This window comes from Ictalurus punctatus, chromosome 21 (genome assembly GCF_001660625.3).
Source record: "Ictalurus punctatus breed USDA103 chromosome 21, Coco_2.0, whole genome shotgun sequence".
Taxonomy (NCBI): domain Eukaryota; kingdom Metazoa; phylum Chordata; class Actinopteri; order Siluriformes; family Ictaluridae; genus Ictalurus; species Ictalurus punctatus.
Window position 1 is genome coordinate 12,150,001 of NC_030436.2, and position 22,500 is coordinate 12,172,500.

The 22,500-nt window shown below is 40.8% G+C and overlaps 2 protein-coding genes across 9 annotated transcripts in view; both read left to right on the forward strand.

The window, feature by feature from the left end:
* Positions 1 to 1,459, forward strand: part of elmo2 (engulfment and cell motility 2) — an 18,183-nt gene extending 16,724 nt beyond the window's left edge. For all 5 annotated transcript variants that reach the window (XM_017450103.3, XM_047149613.2, XM_017450105.3 and 2 more), the window contains one exon: positions 1 to 1,459. This exon is cut by the window's left edge and continues 81 nt beyond it. In XM_017450103.3, the coding sequence (XP_017305592.1) occupies positions 1 to 120 (120 nt within the window). In that variant the 3' untranslated portion in view covers positions 121 to 1,459.
* A 6,443-nt stretch (positions 1,460 to 7,902) lies between these two features.
* Positions 7,903 to 22,500, forward strand: part of itga7 (integrin, alpha 7) — a 29,296-nt gene continuing 14,698 nt past the window's right edge. Inside the window, exons 1-5 of one of the 4 annotated variants that reach the window (XM_017450097.3) lie at positions 7,903 to 8,255; positions 17,364 to 17,491; positions 18,598 to 18,677; positions 18,955 to 19,210; positions 20,527 to 20,658. In XM_017450097.3, coding sequence (XP_017305586.1) covers positions 8,083 to 8,255; positions 17,364 to 17,491; positions 18,598 to 18,677; positions 18,955 to 19,210; positions 20,527 to 20,658 — 769 coding nt within the window. In that variant the 5' untranslated portion in view covers positions 7,903 to 8,082. Of the gene's footprint in view, positions 8,256 to 17,363; positions 17,492 to 18,597; positions 18,678 to 18,954; positions 19,211 to 20,526; positions 20,659 to 20,904; positions 21,010 to 22,500 lie in introns of all 4 variants that reach the window. The other 3 variants (XM_017450099.3, XM_017450101.3, XM_017450102.3) reach the window with 3 other exon arrangements.

The following is a 22,500-nucleotide window of genomic DNA, read 5'->3' on the forward strand; positions in this document are numbered from 1 at the left end:
CTCATCAGCATGGAGATGAAGCTCCGCCTCCTGGACCTGGAGAATATTAGTATACCCGAGGCTCCACCCCCTATTCCCAAAGAGCCCAGCAGCTACAACTTCACCTACAACTATGGCTGAGTGTGCATGTGTGTGTGTGTGTGTGTGTGTGCGCGTGTGTGTGTGTGTACGTGTGCGTGTGTGTGTGTGTGCGCGTATGTGTGAGTTTTGCTAGTGTGTTCACTCATCATGGCCTTTTATTAGCAGTTATAAAAGTCTTGTTTTCACGCTGCTGCTTTTTCTGATCAGAGTTTTACATTAACGTCACCTGTGTGAGAATATTATGGGATGTTTCAGGTTTTTGCTTTTTCTGTATCATCTTTTCATTGTCAGTTTTACACTTTGCTACAATATTTAACACACACAGTAATGAAAATGTAAAAGTGTCCCATTCCAGAGTAGGGTCCCTAGATAGGCAGCATTTTTAGGAACCATCTTCTAAGGGGCTTTAAATTAGCGAGAACAGCCCCGTAATCCTGAATAGAGTGAATACGAGGGTTAGTTTTAAATGTCTAATAAGTTACAGAATTAAATAATAAAACTGTAGAAATATAAATGACAGAATTATAGCAGGCCGGTATCACTACATGAAAATGTCATCTTCTCCAACACTGATGTTCATTACAAATTATTTCAAACATTTTTACTACTTTTAAATCTAATATGTAAATATGAAAAATAGTTCATCAGATTAAAGTGTTTTAAACAAAAGTGAATCAGATTTCAAATCAGACAACACAAACATTTTGTCTTTATATCAGCTATAACTTTGGCCGATATAATAATATAGTAAAATAAGAATTAAATAAGAAATTAAAAAATAATAGGTTTCTTCTGTAATGCAAGAAAAAATGAAATGAAATGTCATTAGAGTTGTGATGTAAGTGGATGTTTTCTTATTTACTTATTTCTATATTTCAGTAATTATTTTTGGCGATTATTCTACATTAACATGCACACTGCAGTATTAGCTCCGCCCATCGGGGGCGTGGCCCGCAGCCTGAATGCCGCTGCTGTAGAGGCTCAGTACTCACGTTAGAGATTTCTATATTTTTGTAAATAATGTGACGTCTGTGAGAAAAGGAAAGAAGTTTACTAATAAACTAAACAAATGTGTTAGAGACGTGAATTAATACTGATTTTGTTTTGAAGTTAAAAGTGTTTGTGTTTCTTCAACTTGACATGTTTATTTGACTTAACATGAGTTTTATGAATATAATTAATAATTTACAGAATTGAATCTATATGATTAATTTTACTTTATTAATAATGTTATTGTTTGCACGCTGATGCTAGAATAACTGTTCATATATTATATATAATAATACTGTGTGTGTGTGTGTGTGTGTGTGTGTGTGTGTGTACGATTCCTCTGCAATTTTAACAGGTTTGTGTGAATAAATGCTAATTAAACACTTGAGTTTCATCTTTTCATTCAGATCATTTAATGCATATAAAAAGCAACTATTAGATATTTATATATATGCAGATGAATGAAATAACAGTGTGTGTAACTGTGGTGCAACTTTGTGTGTATAACAGTGTGGTGTAACAGTGTGTGTGTGTAACAGTGTGCGTGTGTAACTGTGTATGTAACAGTGTGGTGTAACAGTGTGTGTGTAACAGTGTGGTGTAACAGTGTGTGTGTGTAACTGTGCGTGTGTAACTGTGTATGTAACAGTGTGTGTGTAACAGTGTTTGTGTGTAACAGTGTGTGGTGTAACAGTGTGTAACAGTGTGTGTGTCTTACTGTGTGTGTAACTGTGTGTATGTGTAACAGTGTGTGGTGTAACAGTGTGTAACAGTGTGTGTGTCTTACTGTGTGTGTAACTGTGTGTATGTGTAACAGTGTGTGGTGTAACAGTGTGTGTAAGCGTGTGTGTGTAAATATATGATTTAATCAAGCATAATATTTAAAGAATTATTATTGATCTGAATCACTGTGAGATTAAGGCAGAAAAAGTAAAAGAAAAATGAGAAACTTAATAAATATAAATACATATTTTAGAATAATTATATGGATTTATTATTATTATTATTATTATTATTATTATTATTATTATGTCAAAGAAAATAATCATACATTTAAACTGGCAATTATAGTGTGAGTAGGGAGTAGTGAATAGTGAGTAGGGATCAGTGAATAGGGAGTAGTGAATGGTGAGTAGGGAATATTGAAGAGTGAGTAGTGCGAATAGGGAGTAGTGAATAGTGAGTAGGGAGTAGTGAATAGGGAGTAGTGAATAGGGAGTAGGGAGTAGTGAATAGGGAGTAGGCAGTAGTGAATAGTGAGTAGGGAGTAGTGAATAGGGAGTAGGCAGTAGTGAATAGTGAGTAGGGAGTAGTGAGTAGGGAGTAGTGAATAGTGAGTAGGGAGTAGTGAATAGGGAGTAGTGAGTAGTGAATAGGGAGTAGGGAGTAGTGAATAGGGAGTAGGGAGTAGTGAATAGGGAGTAGGGAGTAGTGAATAGTGAGTAGTGTGAATAGGGAGTAGTGAATAGTGAGTAGTGAATAGTGAGTAGTGAATAGGGAGTAGTGAGTAGTGAATAGGGAGTAGGGAGTAGTGAATAGGGAGTAGGGAGTAGTGAATAGTGAGTAGTGTGAATAGGGAGTAGTGAGTAGTGAATAGTGAGTAGGGAGTAGTGAGTAGTGAATAGGGAGTAGTGAATAGGGAGTAGTGAGTAGTGAGTAGGGAGTAGTGAGTAGGGAGTAGGGAGTAGTGAGTAGTGAATAGGGAGTAGTGAGTATTGAATAGGGAGTAGGGAGTAGTGAATAGGGAGTAGGGAGTAGTGAATAGTGAGTAGGGAGTAGTGAGTAGGGAGTAGTGAATAGTGAGTAGGGAGTAGTGAATAGTGAGTAGTGATAGTGAGTAGTGAGTAGTGAATAGGGAGTAGTGAATAGGGAGTAGGGAGTAGTGAATAGGGAGTAGGGAGTAGTGAATAGGGAGTAGGGAGTAGTGAATAGGGAGTAGTGAGTAGGGAGTAGTGAGTAGTGAATAGTGAATAGGGAGTAGTGAATAGGGAGTAGGGAGTAGTGAATAGGGAGTAGGGAGTAGTGAATAGGGAGTAGTGAGTAGTGAATAGGGAGTAGTGAGTAGTGAGTAGTGAATAGTGAGTAGGGAGTAGTGAGTAGTGAATAGTGAGTAGGGAGTAGTGAGTAGTGAATAGGGAGTAGTGAATAGGGAGTAGTGAATAGTGAGTAGGGAGTAGTGAATAGTGAGTAGGGAGTAGTGAGTAGTGAATAGGGAGTAGGGAGTAGTGAATAGGGAGTAGTGAGTAGTGAATAGTGAGTAGGGAGTAGTGAGTAGTGAATAGGGAGTAGGGAGTAGTGAATAGGGAGTAGTGAATAGGGAGTAGGGAGTAGTGAATAGGGAGTAGTGAGTAGTGAATAGTGAGTAGGGAGTAGTGAATAGTGAGTAGGGAGTAGTGAGTAGGGAGTAGTGAGTAGTGAATAGTGAGTAGGGAGTAGTGAATAGTGAGTAGTGAGTAGGGAGTAGTGAGTAGTGAATAGTGAGTAGTGAATAGGGAGTAGGGAGTAGTGAGTAGTGAGTAGGGAGTAGTGAGTATTGAGTAGTGAATAGGGAGTAGTGAGAAGGGAGTAGTGAATAGGGAGTAGTGAGTAGGGAGTAGTGAATAGTGAGTAGTGATAGTGAGTAGGGAGTAGTGAATAGAAAATAGTGAGTAGGGAGTAGTGAGTAGGGAGTAGTGAGTAGTGAGTTGTGAGTAGGGAGTAGTGAGTTGTGAGTAGGGAGTAGTGAGTTGTGAGTAGGGAGTAGTGAATAGAAAATAGTGAGTAGGGAGTAGTGAGTAGGGAGTAGTGAATAGTGAGTTGTGAGTAGGGAGTAGTGAGTAGGGAGTAGTGAATAGGGAGTAGTGAATAGGAAATAGTGAGTAGTGATAGTGAGTAGGGAGTAGTGAATAGGGAGTAGTGAGTAGGGAGTAGTGAATAGGGAGTAGTGAATAGTGAGTTGTGAGTAGGGAGTAGTGAGTAGGGAGTAGTGAGTATGGAGTAGTGAATAGGAAATAGTGAGTAGTGAATAGGGAGTAGTGAGTAGTGAGTAGTGAATAGTGAATAGGGAGTAGTGAGTAGGGAGTAGTGAATAGGGAGTAGTGAGTAGTGAATAGGGAGTAGTGAGTAGTGAATAGGGAGTAGTGAATAGTGAGTTGTGAATAGGGAGTAGGGAGTAGTGAGTAGTGAGTAGTGAATAGTGAATAGGGAGTAGTGAGTAGGGAGTAGTGAATAGGGAGTAGTGAGTAGTGAATAGGGAGTAGTGAATAGGGAGTAGTGAGTAGTGAGTAGTGAATAGGGAGTAGTGATAGTGAGTAGTGATAGTGAGTAGGGAGTAGTGAGTAGGGAGTAGGGAGTAGTGAGTAGTGAATAGGGAGTAGTGATAGTGAGTAGTGAGTAGGGAGTAGTGAGTAGGGAATAGTGAATAGTGAGTTGTGAATAGGGAGTAGTGAGTAGTGAGTAGGGAGTAGTGAGTATTGAGTAGTGAATAGGGAGTAGTGAGTAGGGAGTAGTGATAGTGAGTAGTGATAGTGAGTAGGGAGTAGTGAATAGGAAATAGTGAGTAGTGATAGTGAGTAGGGAGTAGTGAGTAGGGAATAGTGAATAGTGAGTTGTGAATAGGGAGTGGTGAGCAGTGAGTGATTTAGGACACTGTGTGAGATTGATTGTGTCAGTGGTTTACAGTAACTGTGCTGCGAGCCGGAAACACACTTCACTCAGTGCTAAATATACACACATTTTAAAATACACTCACCTTCACACACACACACACACACACACACACACACACACACACACACACACACATACTCAGGCGCACTCGTGCACACACACGCACACAAACACACACACACAGAGTAAAAATTCAGTAAAAACAAACAAAATCCACAAACACACACTAACCTACTGTCCTAAAATATCTACATTCATTTATTCATTCAAATATCTACATCAACAAGTGTGTATGTGTGTGTGTGTAGGTGTATGTGTGTGTATGTTTGTGTGTGTGTTTCAGCAGTTGTTGTCAGTATGTTTATTGTGTTTGCCTTGAAAAACGCTATAGTGATTGACAGCTGTTTGTGGAGAGGGGGCGGGGCTTCAGCTGTCAGACCAGCAGTGTGAACACATCCAGAGGAAAAGGACAAAACTGTATGATGCTAAAGTTTCATATTCAGAAATATTTCTGTAAATGGTTTTAAATAATGGATCTGGTGACGTATTTAAACAAAAAGTTTACATTTAAAAATTTTTATTCATTTTATTTACTTTAATACTCATTGGTGTATTTTAGTAATATTATTACACAGAGCAGAGAGTTAAAGTGAAATTCTACATTTACCTTTACAGCATTTAGCACACACCCTTATCCAAAGTGACTTCCTGTAGTGTTTTGAAGTCTCTATTAATAAATACACCCCGATACTAGATCACCAGGTCACGGCCTAAAAATACCATCAGTCTTAAAATTCTGTAGGGGGTAATATAGTAAGAAAACACACAGACAATTTTTTTAAGTGAAAAGTGCTAATTTAAGTACTTCAGGAAGAGGTAGCCTTTAGACGTGGTTTGATGAGATGTCTGCCAGACATGCTGAGATCTGAGCATAAACAAGAGGGTCTGAGTGAGGGAAAGAGAGGATGAGTTGTGTGTCATACTCATAGCAGTGGTATGAGAACCCATGTGAGGATATGACCTCACCAAGAGATCAAGTATAGAGTGAGAACAGAAGAGGACCAAGTACTGAGCCTTGTGGGACACCAGTGGAGAGTCTGCGGGGAGCAGATGTGGATCCCCTCCATGTTACCTGGAATGAGTGACCCTCCAAGTAGAATAGCAGACCATGCCATGCTGCACCACAAAGTCCGAGACTCATGAGGACGGACAATTCTAAATAAATAAAGATGACAAAAATGACAAATAAACAATGAATATATATTTCTTTCAATTGCCAGGGTTTATAGTCGTCAGTTTTCAAACTTATTGTAATAAATAAATAAATATTTAGGTTCACTTTGGATCACAGCCATTGTTAGTGTGTGGTTTATATGGGAGGAGTTATGACGAGGGGTGGATTTACTGTGAGGGGTGGGGTTATTATGGGGCCGAGGTTATGATGAGGAGCAGAACTAGTGTTTGTAGTTTTTTTTCATGATGTCGTGATGTCTCAGTGAACATGGAGCTGAGAGCCGAGGTCACATCACTTCTGCTTAAATTCACATTTTGTTCTTTTTGTTCTCTTTTATAATCACATTTTCCACCCTGTGATCTTTTGTTATTCCTCTCGTATTTTCACTTAAAGACAAACTGATATTTTTATCTTATTAGTTTGTCTCTCAACAGATTTTGTGTAATTCCTCAGCACCAATCATAATAATGATAAATCACATAATCATGTAATATGCAAATGTGTTGTTTTTCCTCCTAAATACAGTAGATAAATATTATGATTTTTGACTCTCTGCACAATGAAGTGACTTAATAATTTATTTAAATTGAAGGAGAAGTACATTAATGTTAGTTTAGCATAAAAAAAAATCCTACAGTAATAATTATTGTTAACTTCACATCTCTCCTTATGAGTGAGTGAGTGAGGTGTTCAGTGTTAATTCCTGCTGTGGAAAGATGTCTTGGTAAAGGAAAGATCAGACCTGAACTACAGCAACACTAACGGGACAAACACTAAATTACACCACATTAGTAGGGTGATGTGCAGTGAGATTAAATTATCCTGAATTAAAACATAGATTAATGTGATTTATTCAATAAAGTCAAATTGCAGGTCCAAACTGCAATTTGGACCATTTAGCTCCGCCCACTCAGATTTTGAACATAATATTCAAAGCCTACTTTTGCAAAGAAATCCTAGGATTTTTTGGTTTCTATTAATTGGTGTGAAACTCAACAGAGTCTGAATCTCAATAATTTAAAAAAATATATATATATATACGATAAGATTTGTAAGCAACATTGCTGCCAAATGCCAATCAGTCTCCATGGGGCGGAGCTTGGTTTACTTAAACAGCTGTAACTCAGGACAGGTTGCATGAATTCACACAAAAGGTGTATTCAGGAAAAGGCACGGGGTGTGTCACAGTTTGGGGTGTGGCCATCGGTAAGAAGCTGAAATTTGGTGCGCTGCATCATTGTGCTAATTTGTAACTGGATTTATAATTATCACTGGATTATGTCCAAAACTATCATCAGAAATCTTGAAGCATTGTCAAGCATCAGAAACAATGGATGTGATATTTGTGATGAGTGCTTGGACCCCACAGCTTTCCACATGCATGTATTATTATTATTACTATTCTGCTTCTTCTTCTTCTTCTTCTTCTTCTTCTTCTTCTTATTATTATTATTATTATTATTATTGTTATGGTTAATTTGGTATTTTTGCTTTTCTTTTTTCTCCTGCATTCTTTCTTTGCTGCTCTTTTTGTTTTTTTTCCCCTCACATGCTTTTTCTCATTTCTTTCGTTTCTTTTCTCTTACCCACTTTGAAATATAATCGAGTAAATCTTCCTGCTGTCTCACTGTTTTTTTTATTCTCTATTCATCGGTGTCCAAGTGTCCCAACGTCCTCGCCTGGTATTCGCCTGGCAGGGTTTCAACTGCAGCTTCAACTGAGAGACAGACAGAGAGACGGAGAGAGAGAGAGAGAGAGAGAGAGAGAGAGAGAGAGAGAGAGAGAGAGAGAGAGAGAGAGAGACCTACAGAGAGAGAGAGAGAAAGAGAGAGAGAAAGAGAGAGAGACAGAAAGAGAGAGACAGGCAGAAGGGGAGGGGGAGGAGTGTGCTATTCAAGGCTCTTGTCCTCTGTGTGTGTCCATCACAGCCCAGGGGGTGGAGCTCACACACACACACACACACACACACACACCCTGTCCCACTCTCACACTCAGCTCAGACTGACAGTAGTGAGTGGAAGCACAGACACACTGAGGAACCAGGATCTCCCTGAGGATTTTAGGACACTGCTTTAGGGTGTGTGTGTGTGTGTGTGTGTGTGTGTGTGTGTGTGTGTGTGTGTGTGTTAATGATGGCATGCCAGCTTACACTCCCGGTGTGTGTGTTCCTGCTGTTGTGGTCATGTGTGTGTGGCTTTAACCTGGAGACCACTGACACGCTGAGCAAAGAGGGAGAACGCGGCAGCTTCTTCGGCTTCTCACTCGCCCTCCACACACAGACCACCCCCCATAACCAGAGCTGGTGAGTACTCACACACACACACACACACACACACACACACACACACACACACACACACACTTCTTATTATAACACAAGTCCAGTCACTGGGACTCCTTACACAGATAAACACAGTGTGACTCAGGGCAGTGATGATATATTTGTACAAAGATTCATCACAATATATTGGTACTATGATCTATCTATCTATCTATCTATCTATCTATCTATCTATCTATCTATCTGTCTATCTATCTATCTATCTATCTGTCTATCTATCTATCTATCTATCTATCTATCTATCTATCTATCTATCTGTCTATCTATCTATCTATCTGTCTAAGTATATAGTGATAATAAAAATGGAGATATTTCTGTCATTACTTAACTCTAACTCTTCGTGTGTTGTTGATAGGGCTGTGACGATATCAGTATATTTTGATATCATGATATATTTTTATCTTAGTGTAATAAGTTTATATCTCCTGTTTAATATTAACAATATATCAGTAAAAGATTTCATCCATAATTAACTTTGAACAATTTTAAAGCACTCAGTTCAGTCTCACAGTCTCTCAGTTACGGCTGTGACGATATATCAGTATAAAAATATATCACAATATTGTAGTTAGCTGATGTTCACTGATAGAATGTACTTATTGAATCAATATTAAATCGAACAATGTGTTAATATCGCTTACCTTGATTGTAAAATGTCTTATAACACAAATTAATTCCATTCATTCCATGTCTCAGTTAAAGTGAAAATTTATCACAATATATCAGTACAGTGATTACATAACGATATATCGTCACAGCCCTGTATTAATATATCCCCATTAATAATTCTGAAATAATGACATCAGTACTGTCATTAGCACAAATTTCTACTACCAGAAAGAGTCGTGTGTCTCAGTTAGATCTGTGATGATATATTGGTATAGTAATGTATCGTGATATACTGGTATTATAACGTATGAAATGATATATCGTCCCAGCCCTGTACTGATATTTAACTCTGTATAAAACTGCACACACACGTCTCAGCTGATCCACTGCAGTACGGCTAAAGTTTATTTAAGCTAAGGGTAGATACTGTAATATACTGGACACACACACACACACACACACACACACACACACACACACACACACACAGCTCATTTTTCAGAGCTCAGCATTTCTCTTCCGTATCGACTTTATTGATTGGAGAGCACAGGATGAGGACATTTCATTATGGTTATGCAGTGTGTGTGTGTGTGTGTGTGTGTGTGTGTGTGTGTGTGTGTGTGTGTGTGTGTGTGTGTGTGATGTGATTTACTGTGAGTGTGTAAAATGAGCTGGAGTGGAGAGTGGTGTCCCCTGACCTCATACACACTGTTCTATTGGCTGAAATCAGTCACATGGTTGGTGTATGGTCATGTCCTCACATTCACATAAGAAATTATTGTTTTTTTTTAATCATTTTCAATCAAATTATTGAAATATCATTTAATGTTTTTTAAATTTATTTCTAGGATTTTTTTTTTTTAATACTGTCAATAATCTCTACACCTTTAACTCATTAAAAATAACATGATCACTGAATATCCATGAGTATGCAAATCAGGAAATGCCCCCATGATTTCACTTACATTAGTGAACTTTGCTAACCGCTAACTGCTAATCATTCACGTGAGACACAGGTGAGTAATAACACACTCATCATTTCCTTACATTACATTATAACACTGCATGTGTGTGTGTATGCGTGCGTGTGTGTGTATGTGTATGTGTGTATGTGCATGTGTGTGTGTGCGTGTGTGTGTGTGTGTGTTTGTGTATGTGATGTCACTGATCAGTATTAGTATTCCTGGAATAAATAACTGATGAATAAATGATGATGATGTGAGTGTGGGCGTGGGGGGGACGGGGGGATTCATTGGCTGGCTGCGTGTGTGTGTGATGAGGTGAGTGTGCGTGTGGGTTGGTGTGTGTTTGTGTATGTGTATGTATGTATGTGTGTGTGTGTGTATATGTGTTTGTGTGTGTGTGTGTGTGTGTGTATGTGTCTGCATGTCTGTGTGTGTGTGCGCGAGCGCGTCTGCGTGTGTTTGTGTGTGTGTGTGTGTGTGTGTATGTGTGTGTGTGCGTGTGCACGTGTGTGTTTGTGTGTGGGCATATGTGTGCATGTGTATGTGTGTGTAGGTGTGTGTGTGTGTGTAGGTGTGTATGTATGTGTATGTGTATGTGTGTGTGTGTGTGTATGTTTATGTGTCTTTATGTGTGTGTGTGCGCGAGCGCACCTGCGTGTGTTTGTGTGTGTGTGTATATGTGTATGTGTGTGTGTGTCTGTGTGCGCAAGCGCACCTGCGTGTGTTTGTGTGTGTGTGTGTGTCTTAGCATGAGTAATGCTAATCTAAAAGTGACAGTTATCTCATGCACACTTCAGGACAGAAACAGCAGTTTATTTTTAAACATGTTCCACTGACATGCTGATTACAGGCTACTCACTGCTCACTACTCCTTCCTGTAGTGTGCACTACCTAGTAATATAGCTAAGGAGGAAGGAACAGTGGCAGAGCTGTTCTAGTTCCTGTTAGAGACCTGTTAGAACCCTGGGTGCTAGTTGATGGACATGTCATACTCATTCAGTCCTGATGTATAAAGGTGGCAGAACAGTTATGCTTAGTGAATGGTTACAGAATCATGAAGTGAAAGGTTCTTTGAGGACCAAAAATGGTGACTCTACGGCATTGCTTTAGAACCTTGCCTGCCACCTTTGCTTTATTTTTGGTTCTGAAGGACTTCAGTAAGAGAACATTAGCAGTCATGCAGTTTTAAATATTCTGAGTTTAACTTGGTAACCTGAGAGAACTGCTGGATTCACGTGTGTGTGTGTGTGTGTGTGTGTGTGTGTGTGTGTGTGTGTGTGTGTGTGTGTGTGTGTGTGTCTGTACCTCGAGTACCCTGGAATAAGCTCCCTGCAACCCTATGTACTGTACACTACACAGAGACACTACACAGGGACACTACACAGGGACACTACACAGAGAAACTACACAGGGACACTACACAGAGACACTACACAGGGACACTACACAGGGACACTACACAGGGACACTACACAGAGACACTACACAGGACACTACACAGGGACACTACACAGGGACACTACACAGAGACACTACACAGGAACACTACACAGAGACACTACACAGGACACTACACAGAGGCACTACACAGAGACACTACACAGGAACACTACACAGAGACACTACACAGAGACACTACACAGAGACACTACACAGAGGCACTACACAGAGGCACTACACAGGAACACTACACAGAGACACTACACAGGGACACTACACAGGACACTACACAGGGACACTACACAGGGACACTACACAGAGACACTACACAGGGACACTACACAGGGACACTACACAGAGGCACTACACAGAGACACTACACAGGGACACTACACAGGAACACTACACAGGAACACTACACAGGGACACTACACAGAGGCACTACACAGGACACTACACAGGGACACTACACAGGACACTACACAGGGACACTACACAGAGGCACTACACAGAGGCACTACACAGGAACACTACACAGAGACACTACACAGGGACACTACACAGGACACTACACAGGGACACTACACAGGGACACTACACAGAGACACTACACAGGGACACTACACAGGGACACTACACAGAGGCACTACACAGAGACACTACACAGGACACTACACAGGGACACTACACAGGAACACTACACAGGAACACTACACAGGGACACTACACAGAGGCACTACACAGGAACACTACACAGGAACACTACACAGGGACACTACACAGAGGCACTACACAGGAACACTACACAGGAACACTACACAGGGACACTACACAGAGGCACTACACAGAGACACTACACAGGGACACTACACAGGGACACTACACAGAGGCACTACACAGAGGCACTACACAGGGACACTACACAGAGGCACTACACAGAGGCACTACACAGGGACACTACACAGAGGCACTACACAGAGGCACTACACAGAGACACTACACAGGGACACTACACAGGGACACTACACAGAGACACTGCACAGAGACACTACACAGGGACACTACACAGGACACTACACAGGGACACTACACAGAGGCACTACACAGAGGCACTACACAGGACACTACACAGGGACACTACACAGGGACACTACACAGAGACACTACACAGGGACACTACTCAGAGGCACTACACAGAGACACTACACAGGGACACTACACAGGGACACTACACAGAGACACTACACAGGGACACTACACAGAGACACTACACAGAGACACTACACAGGACACTACACAGAGACACTACACAGGGACACTACTCAGAGGCACTACACAGAGACACTACACAGGGACACTACACAGGGACACTACACAGAGACACTACACAGGGACACTACACAGAGACACTACACAGAGACACTACACAGGACACTACACAGAGACACTACACAGGGACACTACTCAGAGGCACTACACAGAGACACTACACAGGGACACTACACAGAGACACTACACAGAGACACTACACAGAGGCACTACACAGAGACACTACACAGGGACACTACACAGGGACACTACACAGAGACACTACACAGGGACACTACACAGAGACACTACACAGGGACACTACACAGAGACACTACACAGAGACACTACACAGGACACTACACAGAGACACTACACAGGGACACTACTCAGAGGCACTACACAGAGACACTACACAGGGACACTACACAGAGACACTACACAGAGACACTACACAGAGGCACTACACAGAGGCACTACACAGGGACACTACACAGGGACACTACACAGGGACACTACACAGGGACACTACACAGAGACACTACTCAGAGGCACTACACAGGACACTACACAGGGACACTACTCAGAGGCACTACACAGGACACTACACAGGGACACTACACAGGGACACTACACAGAGACACTGCACAGAGACACTACACAGAGACACTACACAGAGACACTACACAGGGACACTACACAGAGACACTACACAGGGACACTACACAGAGACACTACACAGGACACTACACAGGGACACTACACAGAGACACTACACAGAGACACTACACAGGGACACTACACAGAGACACTACACAGGGACACTACACAGAGACACTACACAGAGACACTACACAGAGACACTACACAGGACACTACACAGGGACACTACACAGAGACACTGCACAGGGACACTACCCAGAGACACTACACAGGGACTGTGATACCTCAAAAGTTCATCCCTTTATTTCACCTTGTTACTAAAGTGTCATGTTGATAAAAGAGGCGTCACTGAAACGCCTGCAGCTGAAATTCGACATGTTTATCAGAAAGACAGATTATAAGAGAGTGAGACAGTTTCCCATCTCGTGTATAAGAGAGTGAGACAGGTTCCCATCTCGTGTATAAGAGTGAGACAGGTTCCCATCTCATGTATAAGAGAGTAAGACAGGTTCCCATCTCATGTATAAGAGTGAGACAGTTTTCCCGTCGCCTCTCACTGCAGGCTACACCATGTCTGTGAAAGAGAACAAAACACAGAGCAGTGAGAACTCGACATGACAGTGGCGCTGAGCCCAGTGTGAGTCACGCCTCACCTTACACACTTTAATGCACACACACACACACACACACACACACACACACACACACACACACACACTCTGAGTAGAGTTTTTATAAATTTCACTCGTCCTTCTGCAGGAAATAAAAAACTCAGTACTTTCAGATTAATTTTTAGGAGCTGTGTAAAAACAAGTGTGGGTGTGTGTTTGGAGATTCAGTGGAATTCCATCACACACACACACACACACACACACACACACACACACACACACACACACACACACATTTACATGAGAATAAGACAATGGGAGAGGAATGTAGGGAAAAGCAGAGAGACTCTCAGACCCCCACAGACCTTTATAAATATTCATAAATCGGGACTATAGTATGCATTATTTATTATTTATTTGTATGTTTGTTAAAAAATAATATAAATAATAAAATAATATATGTAAATAATTGTAAATAATAAATAAAATAACCCACACGTATGTCATTAAATTGTAAATTGTAAAAATGTTTTATAAATATTTAGTATATATATTAAAAGTAATGGTAAAGAAAGGAACCAGAATTGTTTTTCTAATTAGCAAAAGGGGGCTTCAAAAGGTTTGAGACCACACACAAACACACACACACACACGTGTGTGTGTGTGTGTGTGTGTGTGTGTGTGTGTGTGTGTGTGTGTGTTAGTGTTTAGTGAAGCGTTGTTTGATGATTTATTCATTTAGAGTTTATTTTGCTGAGCAATACCTGTTAATCACACACACACAGACACACAAAGACACACACAGACACACACAGAGGAAGTGTTTCATTATTTCTCAGTATTAAAAGCATTACATTTGGCGTTGGTTTCAGGTGTAATGTATACCATTTATAATGTTTTTAACCTGATTTAAGTCTGAATAATTTTTAGTGCTGCAGCTGTTTCTGTCCTTCACCTCCTCATTGTGTCCTCACACACACCCTGCATTCTCTCTCTCGCTGTCTCTCTCTCTGACTCACACTGTAGTCATCTCAGCTGTTGTTTCTTATCAGCGAATTCAGCAGAAAAAAAAAGAATAAAAGTCTCACAGATTAAACAAAGCATGTTTTCTGACCTTCATAGGGTGCCTACTGTAAGGTAAAGTGGAGTCTGAATTTAGACAAACCCACTGTTATGGGCTGTGTCACAAACACAAAGTGTTAGTGAAATATTACACAACTGTATAGCACACACTGTATCGCAAATACTATTATTACCTAGCCACAAGGTTACCATGACAACTGCACACTTCCTGTAGCTAACCATCCCGAACCATCATGGAGAACACTGTTTAATATCCTGTATGATATGGATATAAAGTGTCTTCATCTGTCCCTGTTTGCACTCCACATTCCATATATGGTCATAGTTTCCTGTTCTCATTACCATCCTGTCTGCCTGCACCTGTTATGTATTTCCAGCTATATATATGGTCAAAATTTCCTGCAACATTCAGAATGTTGAAAGATTTTTGGCGTGACTCAGATGACAGAAGTGTGTATTACACTGATGTGACTGACTGACACACACTTTTAGCTTCAATCTAATTAATAATTTTTTTAATGAGCGTGTCCTGGATGTTGATGCTGCTCCCTTTGTTGAATATAAAAGCTAGCTAATTTAGTCTGTTAATGAATATTAATGAGTGGGCATGGTCTCAGTTAAAATTAGTAGTTAAATGACTCGTTTGATTCCCTTCAGTTAAATAATTTGTTTAGAGTCATTCACTAAAATCTGTCTAAGGAAAACAACAAAGCTTCAGCAGTTTAAAAAAACAGCTCAGGTTTTATTATTTTAATAATATTCCTGTGTGTCCATGTTTAGCACTGACTCACTGATTCACTGACTCACTGATTCACTGACTCATGCTGATACAACTCACACAATTCACTGATGCTTAAATAAACACAGAGGAACATAACACAGTAAATCTATGTTAAAATAGTAATGTAATGTCAGTAGGGTGTGTGTGTCTTTGTGTGTGTGTGTGTGTGTGTGTGTGTGTGTGTGTGTGTGTGTGTGTGTGTGTGTGTGTTTGTATGTGTGTGTGTATGTGTGTGTTTTTGTGTGTGTGTGTGTGTTTGTATGTGTGTGTATGTGTGTGTTTTTGTGTGTGTGTGTGTGTGTGTGTGTTTGTGTGTGTGTAATTGTTCTGCTTCGGCTTTCATGTTTTGATTCGGTGTAAAGCAGAGACTGGTTCATTCACCTTTTAGTGATTAATGATTCGTTTGCAAATGAAAAGTGTTTGATAGAAAAGCAGGAGATTCTGTACAGAATCATTTTAATTTCCTGAGTGTGTGAATTCTTTATCAGAGGATCAGCTGAAGGCCGAACCCGAGTGATATCAGAGTGTACTTATTACACACAATTCATTAAACTAAGAGCAGCTGGAAATGCTGACCAGACAATGTGAGGATGAGATGTGTGTGTGTGTGTGTGTGTGTGTGTGTGTGTGAGAGAGAGAGCGAGTACAAACCTGGCCACATCCCAAATCACTAAGCAGTACAGTGCAGTGTACTTTGGGGCATCTCTAAAGGCAAAGCTGAACACCAAGCTATCATTCTATCATCAGCAAACTGCTGCAGTGAACGTTCTCTCACTCGTCTATCCCGGGAAGACTAACCCTAGACCCGGGAATTCACCCGGATGCCATGGCAGTCCATCGCAGTGTAGTGGGCAATAACAGACAATAGTGCACTCCATGTGATAACAGACAGTGTGCAGATTTAGTGTAGTGGGGAACCATCTCACAGAACGGTTCCACTGAGGTTCTAGAACCTTCTGAGGAACCAAACACTGAATCATTTTGCTGCACTGTTTCAGTCCTGCAGGAAGTGTGAAATTAACACACACACACACACACACACACACACACACACACACACACACACACACACACTGCAGTGATGTTTGTAAATGTTGTCTGATAAAAAAAAAAAAGCATGTGTTTAATAACAGTGATCAGAGTAAGCTGATCTGAGTTTATTTACTTCCGGTTTTATTATATTATTTATTTTATGCAACATGTCTCTCTGGCTGTGTTTATTGTGTTGTGTTTATTGTGCTGTGTTTACTGTTCTGTGTTTTCTGTGAAAGTGGGACTCGAACCTGAGCTGTGTGAGTTATTAAAATAGAGCTCCTCAGTCTGAACGGCCAAATAAGGGCGCAAGCGTCAACTCTAAACTAAATATATAAATAGCCATGAAACACATAAAGACCTGTGATTTCCACCAGAGTGGAATATAAAACACTAAACACATTTAAACACACACACACACACTCTCACACACGCACGCACACACACACACACACACACACACACACACACTCACGTACACACACTCACACACACACAATGTTAACATAAAACATTAACACAAGTATCAGATACTGTTGAAAAACACCAAAAACTGTGTGTGTGTGTTGTTTTGTAGGATCCTGGTGGGGGCGCCACGAGCTCGAGGTCTTGGTCACCTGCGTCACACTCACACGGGTGCTCTGTATCGCTGTCCAATCACAGCTGAGGAGTTTGATTGTGAGCGAGTCGACATCGATGGAGACGGTCAGATCCACACACTGCACACACTACACACAAGTACACACATCACACACAACTACACACAACTACACGCACACACCACACACAACTACACACACAACTACACACATCACATACAACTACACACAACTACACACACACACCACATACAACTACACACACACCACACACAACTACACACACAACTACACACACAACTACACACATCACATGCAACTACACACAACTACACACACACACACCACATACAACTACACACACACCACACACAACTACACACACAACTACACACACAACTACACACATCACATGCAACTACACACAACTACACACACACACACCACATACAACTACACACACACCACACACAACTACACAGACAACTACACACACAACTACACACATCACATGCAACTACACACAACTACACACACACCACATACAACTACATACACACCACACGCCACACACAACTACACACAACTACACACACACCACACACAACTACACACATCACATACAACTACACACAACTACACACACACACACCACATACAACTACACACACGTACACACACCACACACAACTACACACACACACCACACACAACTACACACATCTACACACATCACATACAACTACACACACCTACACACATCACATATAACTACACACAACTACACACACCACACACCACATACAACTACACACACACACACACAACACACAACTACACACATCTACACACATCACATACAACTACACACACCTACACACATCACATATAACTACACACAACTACACACACCACACACAACTACACACATCACATAAAACTACACACAACTACACACAACATACACACCACACAGCTACACACAACTACACATACCACACACAGCTATACACACAACTACACACAACTACACAAACCACACACACACACACAAAAACCACACACAACTATACACACACCACACACAACTACACATACCACACATAAGTGTACACATAAAGGTAGATGTTTGTACACAGTGTTGTTTCTTGGCTTGGTGTGGCGGTGATGAATAAAGAGTTATTGTAATAGACAGTGGTGTTTTTGTCACAGTGAGTTTGGACAGAGAGAGTAAAGACAATCAGTGGCTCGGTGTGACGGTGAAGAGTCAAGGCATCGGAGGAAAAGTCGTGGTAAATATTTAATATAAAATGTATTGTTTATAAAAATTTGTACTCGAAATAAACAATCAGAATATTTGATTGTTTGTTTTATTATCTGGATTAGTGTTATTAATTGAGATAATTATCTGATGATTTTAAACAAGCTAACGAACGCCACATGCAGGACTTGAGTGAAACTGAATCCTGAATGAGACACAGTTGTCATTTATTTTAATAGAAATATGAATAATATTAATAAGGAAAGATAAAACTGTTACTGCAGGTTTCTTTTTTTATTATTCTGCAGACGTGCGCCCACCTTTACGAACTCCGCCAGCGTGTTAATCAGCCGTCTGAAACCCGCGACCCGATTGGCCGGTGCTACGTGCTCAGTGAAGACCTGAGTGAGAGAGATGACCTGGACGGAGGAGAATGGAAGTTCTGTGAAGGTCGTCCTCAAGGTCACGAGCAATTTGGTTTCTGTCAGCAGGGACTAGCAGTGAGCTTCACCCCCGATAATAACTACATCCTGTTTGGAGCGCCGGGAACCTATAACTGGAAAGGTATGGAGTCGAGTCAGTGAGTCGAGTCACAGGTGTACACGCAGTAGTGTTAGCATCATCACCCAGGCAAATACAGCTCTGTTCTACTGCAGTTCACCTGAATTATTGAATTACACGTTACCTTTAATACAAATGTCTGAATATCAGATTCAGAATTAGAATTGGATTTAAAACTTAATCCAGAATTAAAAATGGGAAAAGTAGTCAGTGTGTAACTGGAATTATAATCAGAAAAAACATGATGTTGCCACCACCATGCTTCACAGTAGAGCTGTTACTCTCAAGTGTTATTATTAAGCAGTGTTGGGTTTGTGTGTGTGTGTGTGTGTGTCTGTGTGTGTGTCTCCTTACCTGCATTTATGTGTGTGTATGTATGTGTATTTCTGTGTGTGTGTTTCTGTGAGTGTGTTTGTATGTGTATTTCTGTGCGTGTGTGTGTGTTTCTGTGAGTGTGCATATATGTGTATTTCTGTGTGTGTGTGTGTGTGTGTGTGTGTGTTTCTGTGAGTGTGTTTGTATGTGTATTTCTGTGCGTGTGTGTGTGTTTCTGTGAGTGTGCATATATGTGTATTTCTGTGTGTGTGTGTGTGTGTGTGTGTATGTGTTTCTGTGAGTGTGTTTGTATGTGTATTTCTGTGTGTGTGTGTGTGTTTCTGTGAGTGTGTTTGTATGTGTATTTCTGTGTGTGTGTGTGTGTGTGTGTTTCTGTGAGTGTGTTTGTATGTGTATTTCTCTGTGTGTGTGTGTGTGTGTGTGTGTTTCTGTGAGTGTGTTTGTATGTGTATTTCTACGTGTGTATGTGTTTCTGTGAGTGTGCATGTATGTGTATTTCTGTGTGTGTGTATGTGTTTCTGTGAGTGTGCATGTATGTGTATTTCTGTGTGTGTGTATGTGTTTCTGTGAGTGTGCATGTATGTGTATTTCTGTGTGTGTGTATGTGTTTCTGTGAGTGTGCATGTATGTGTATTTCTCTGTGTGTATGTGTTTCTGTGAGTGTGCATGTATGTGTATTTCTCTGTGTGTGTGTCTGTGTGTGTGTGTTTCTGTGAGTGTGCATGTATGTGTATTTCTCTGTGTGTGTGTCTGTGTGTATGTGTTTCTGTGAGTGTGCATGTATGTGTATTTCTGTGTGTGTGTGTGTGTGTGTGTGTGTATGTGTTTCTGTGAGTGTGCATGTATGTGTATTTCTGTGTGTGTGTGTGTGTGTGTGTGTGTGTGTTTCTGTGAGTGTGCTTGTATGTGTATTTCTCTGTGTGTGTGTCTGTGTGTGTGTGTGTCTGTGTGTGTGTGTTTCCTTACCTGCGTTTATGTTCCAGGTGAGATGCATGTTCAGCTGCTCAACCAGACAGTGTTGGATTTGGGTTACTATGACGACGGGCCATATGAAGTGGCGGATGAGAAACAGTTAAATGCAGCGTTAATTCCTCTTCCGTATCACAGCTACCTGGGTACGACTTACCTGAGCGAGGCCCACTCTGTAGAGGAAACGCATGAGCCCCACCTCTCTCTTACAGGCACACCCGACCTCCTTCCCAGCTGAGCCCCGCCCACTCATAACGGACACCTGAGTCACGCCCTCTACATCACCAACCAATCGCATTTAAGTCACACCTGTCCATCTCACACCTGCATGTTTTCTTTCTTTTTATCTTTCCTTTTGTCCCACCCCTCCCTCACCCCTCCCTCGTGCTCAGGGCTGTTGTTCATGGCGAGCGCGGTTGAGGATGCGTTGGTGTATAAAACTCTGGAACCATCCAAACGGCCCATGGTTCAGGATGTAGCCCAGAATAGCTACTTAGGTTTGTTGGATAATGTTTGGTGTTTGCTTAAAATAGAAGTGAAATTTTCTTTCTCGCCTCCTGTGTGTGTGTGTGTAGTGTGTAGCATTAGTGTGTAGTGTGTAGCATTAGTGTGTAGTGTGTAGCATTAGCGTGTATGTAGTGTGTGGCATTAGTGTGTGTAGTATTAATGTGTGTGTAATGTGTAGCATTAGTGTGTGCGTGTGTAGTGTGTAGCATTAGTGTGTGTTTAGTGTGTGTAGTGTGTAGCATTAGTGTGTGTGTAGTGTGTAGCATTAGTGTGTGTGTAGTGTGTAGCATTAGTGTGTGTAGTGTGTAGCATTAGTGTGTGTGCAGTGTGTAGCATTAGTGTGTGCAGTGTGTACCATTAGTGTGTGTGTGTGTGTAGTGTGTAGCATTAGTGTGTGTGTGTGTGTGTGTGTGTGTGTGGTATTAGTGTGTGTAGTGTGTAGCATTAGTGTGTGTGTGTAGTATTAGTGTGTGTGTAGTTTGTAGCATTAGTGTGTGTGTGGTGTGTAGCATTTGTGTGTGTGTATTGTGTAGCATTAGTGTGTGTGTAGTGTGTAGTTTGTAGTCTGCATGTGTGTAGGTGGGTTGAAGGTTTATGTGGATCTCCTCACACAAGTGGTCGAGTGCTAAGGCTGCTAGCTAAAGACAAGTTAGCTAAATGTATACTTCAGTAACCAGCTAGATATTGTTCTTTGCTAACTTATTCACTAGGCACATTAAGCTGTTAACATATTGACAGAGTAAATAATTAGATAATGGGGGGGGGGGGGGGGGGGGGGGCTTGTTATCTAGCTAATTAATTTAAATAAGGTTATTAAATAGCTAGCTTACCTGGCTAGTTTACCTGGCTTTTACCTAAGTGGTTAACATCTCTTAACATAGTAACATGCTAACAGTTGTGATATGAGTTGTTTGTGTTTCAGGGGTGTGATGATGATTTATAGAGTTAGCATTGTGATATAGAACTACAGATAATAATATCAGAATGAACGTTATTTCCAAGGAAAAATAGCATTAACATAACATTAGCATCTTCTCTTGGATTAGTGTTTTATCTCACAGCTGCTTGTTGAGTTAGAAATTGCTAACTTGCATGCTAACTGAGTTAGCTTACTGTTGTTTAATATGTTTATCAATTCCATCTTTCATTTTATTGTACATGATATGTTTTTATTGCAATTCATGATTTCCTCACGGAAAGAGACACAAACATAAATCACATTTATCACTTACATCACTTTCACACATAAACTACACACGGGTCTGAGATCAGAGAGGCTCGCTAACAACGTTTATGTTCCCCCAGTTATCAAGTCAAATATAAAATGATATATAGTGTAAATCAGGCTAATGTCAGGTAGTATTTAGTGTTAGTTCTGCAAGATGTTAGCGTGGTTTAAGCGTTAGCATGAGCATAGCATTAGGGTGGTACTAGTATAATATTAGAATGATGTTAGCAGAATGTTAGCAGGGGTTAGAGAA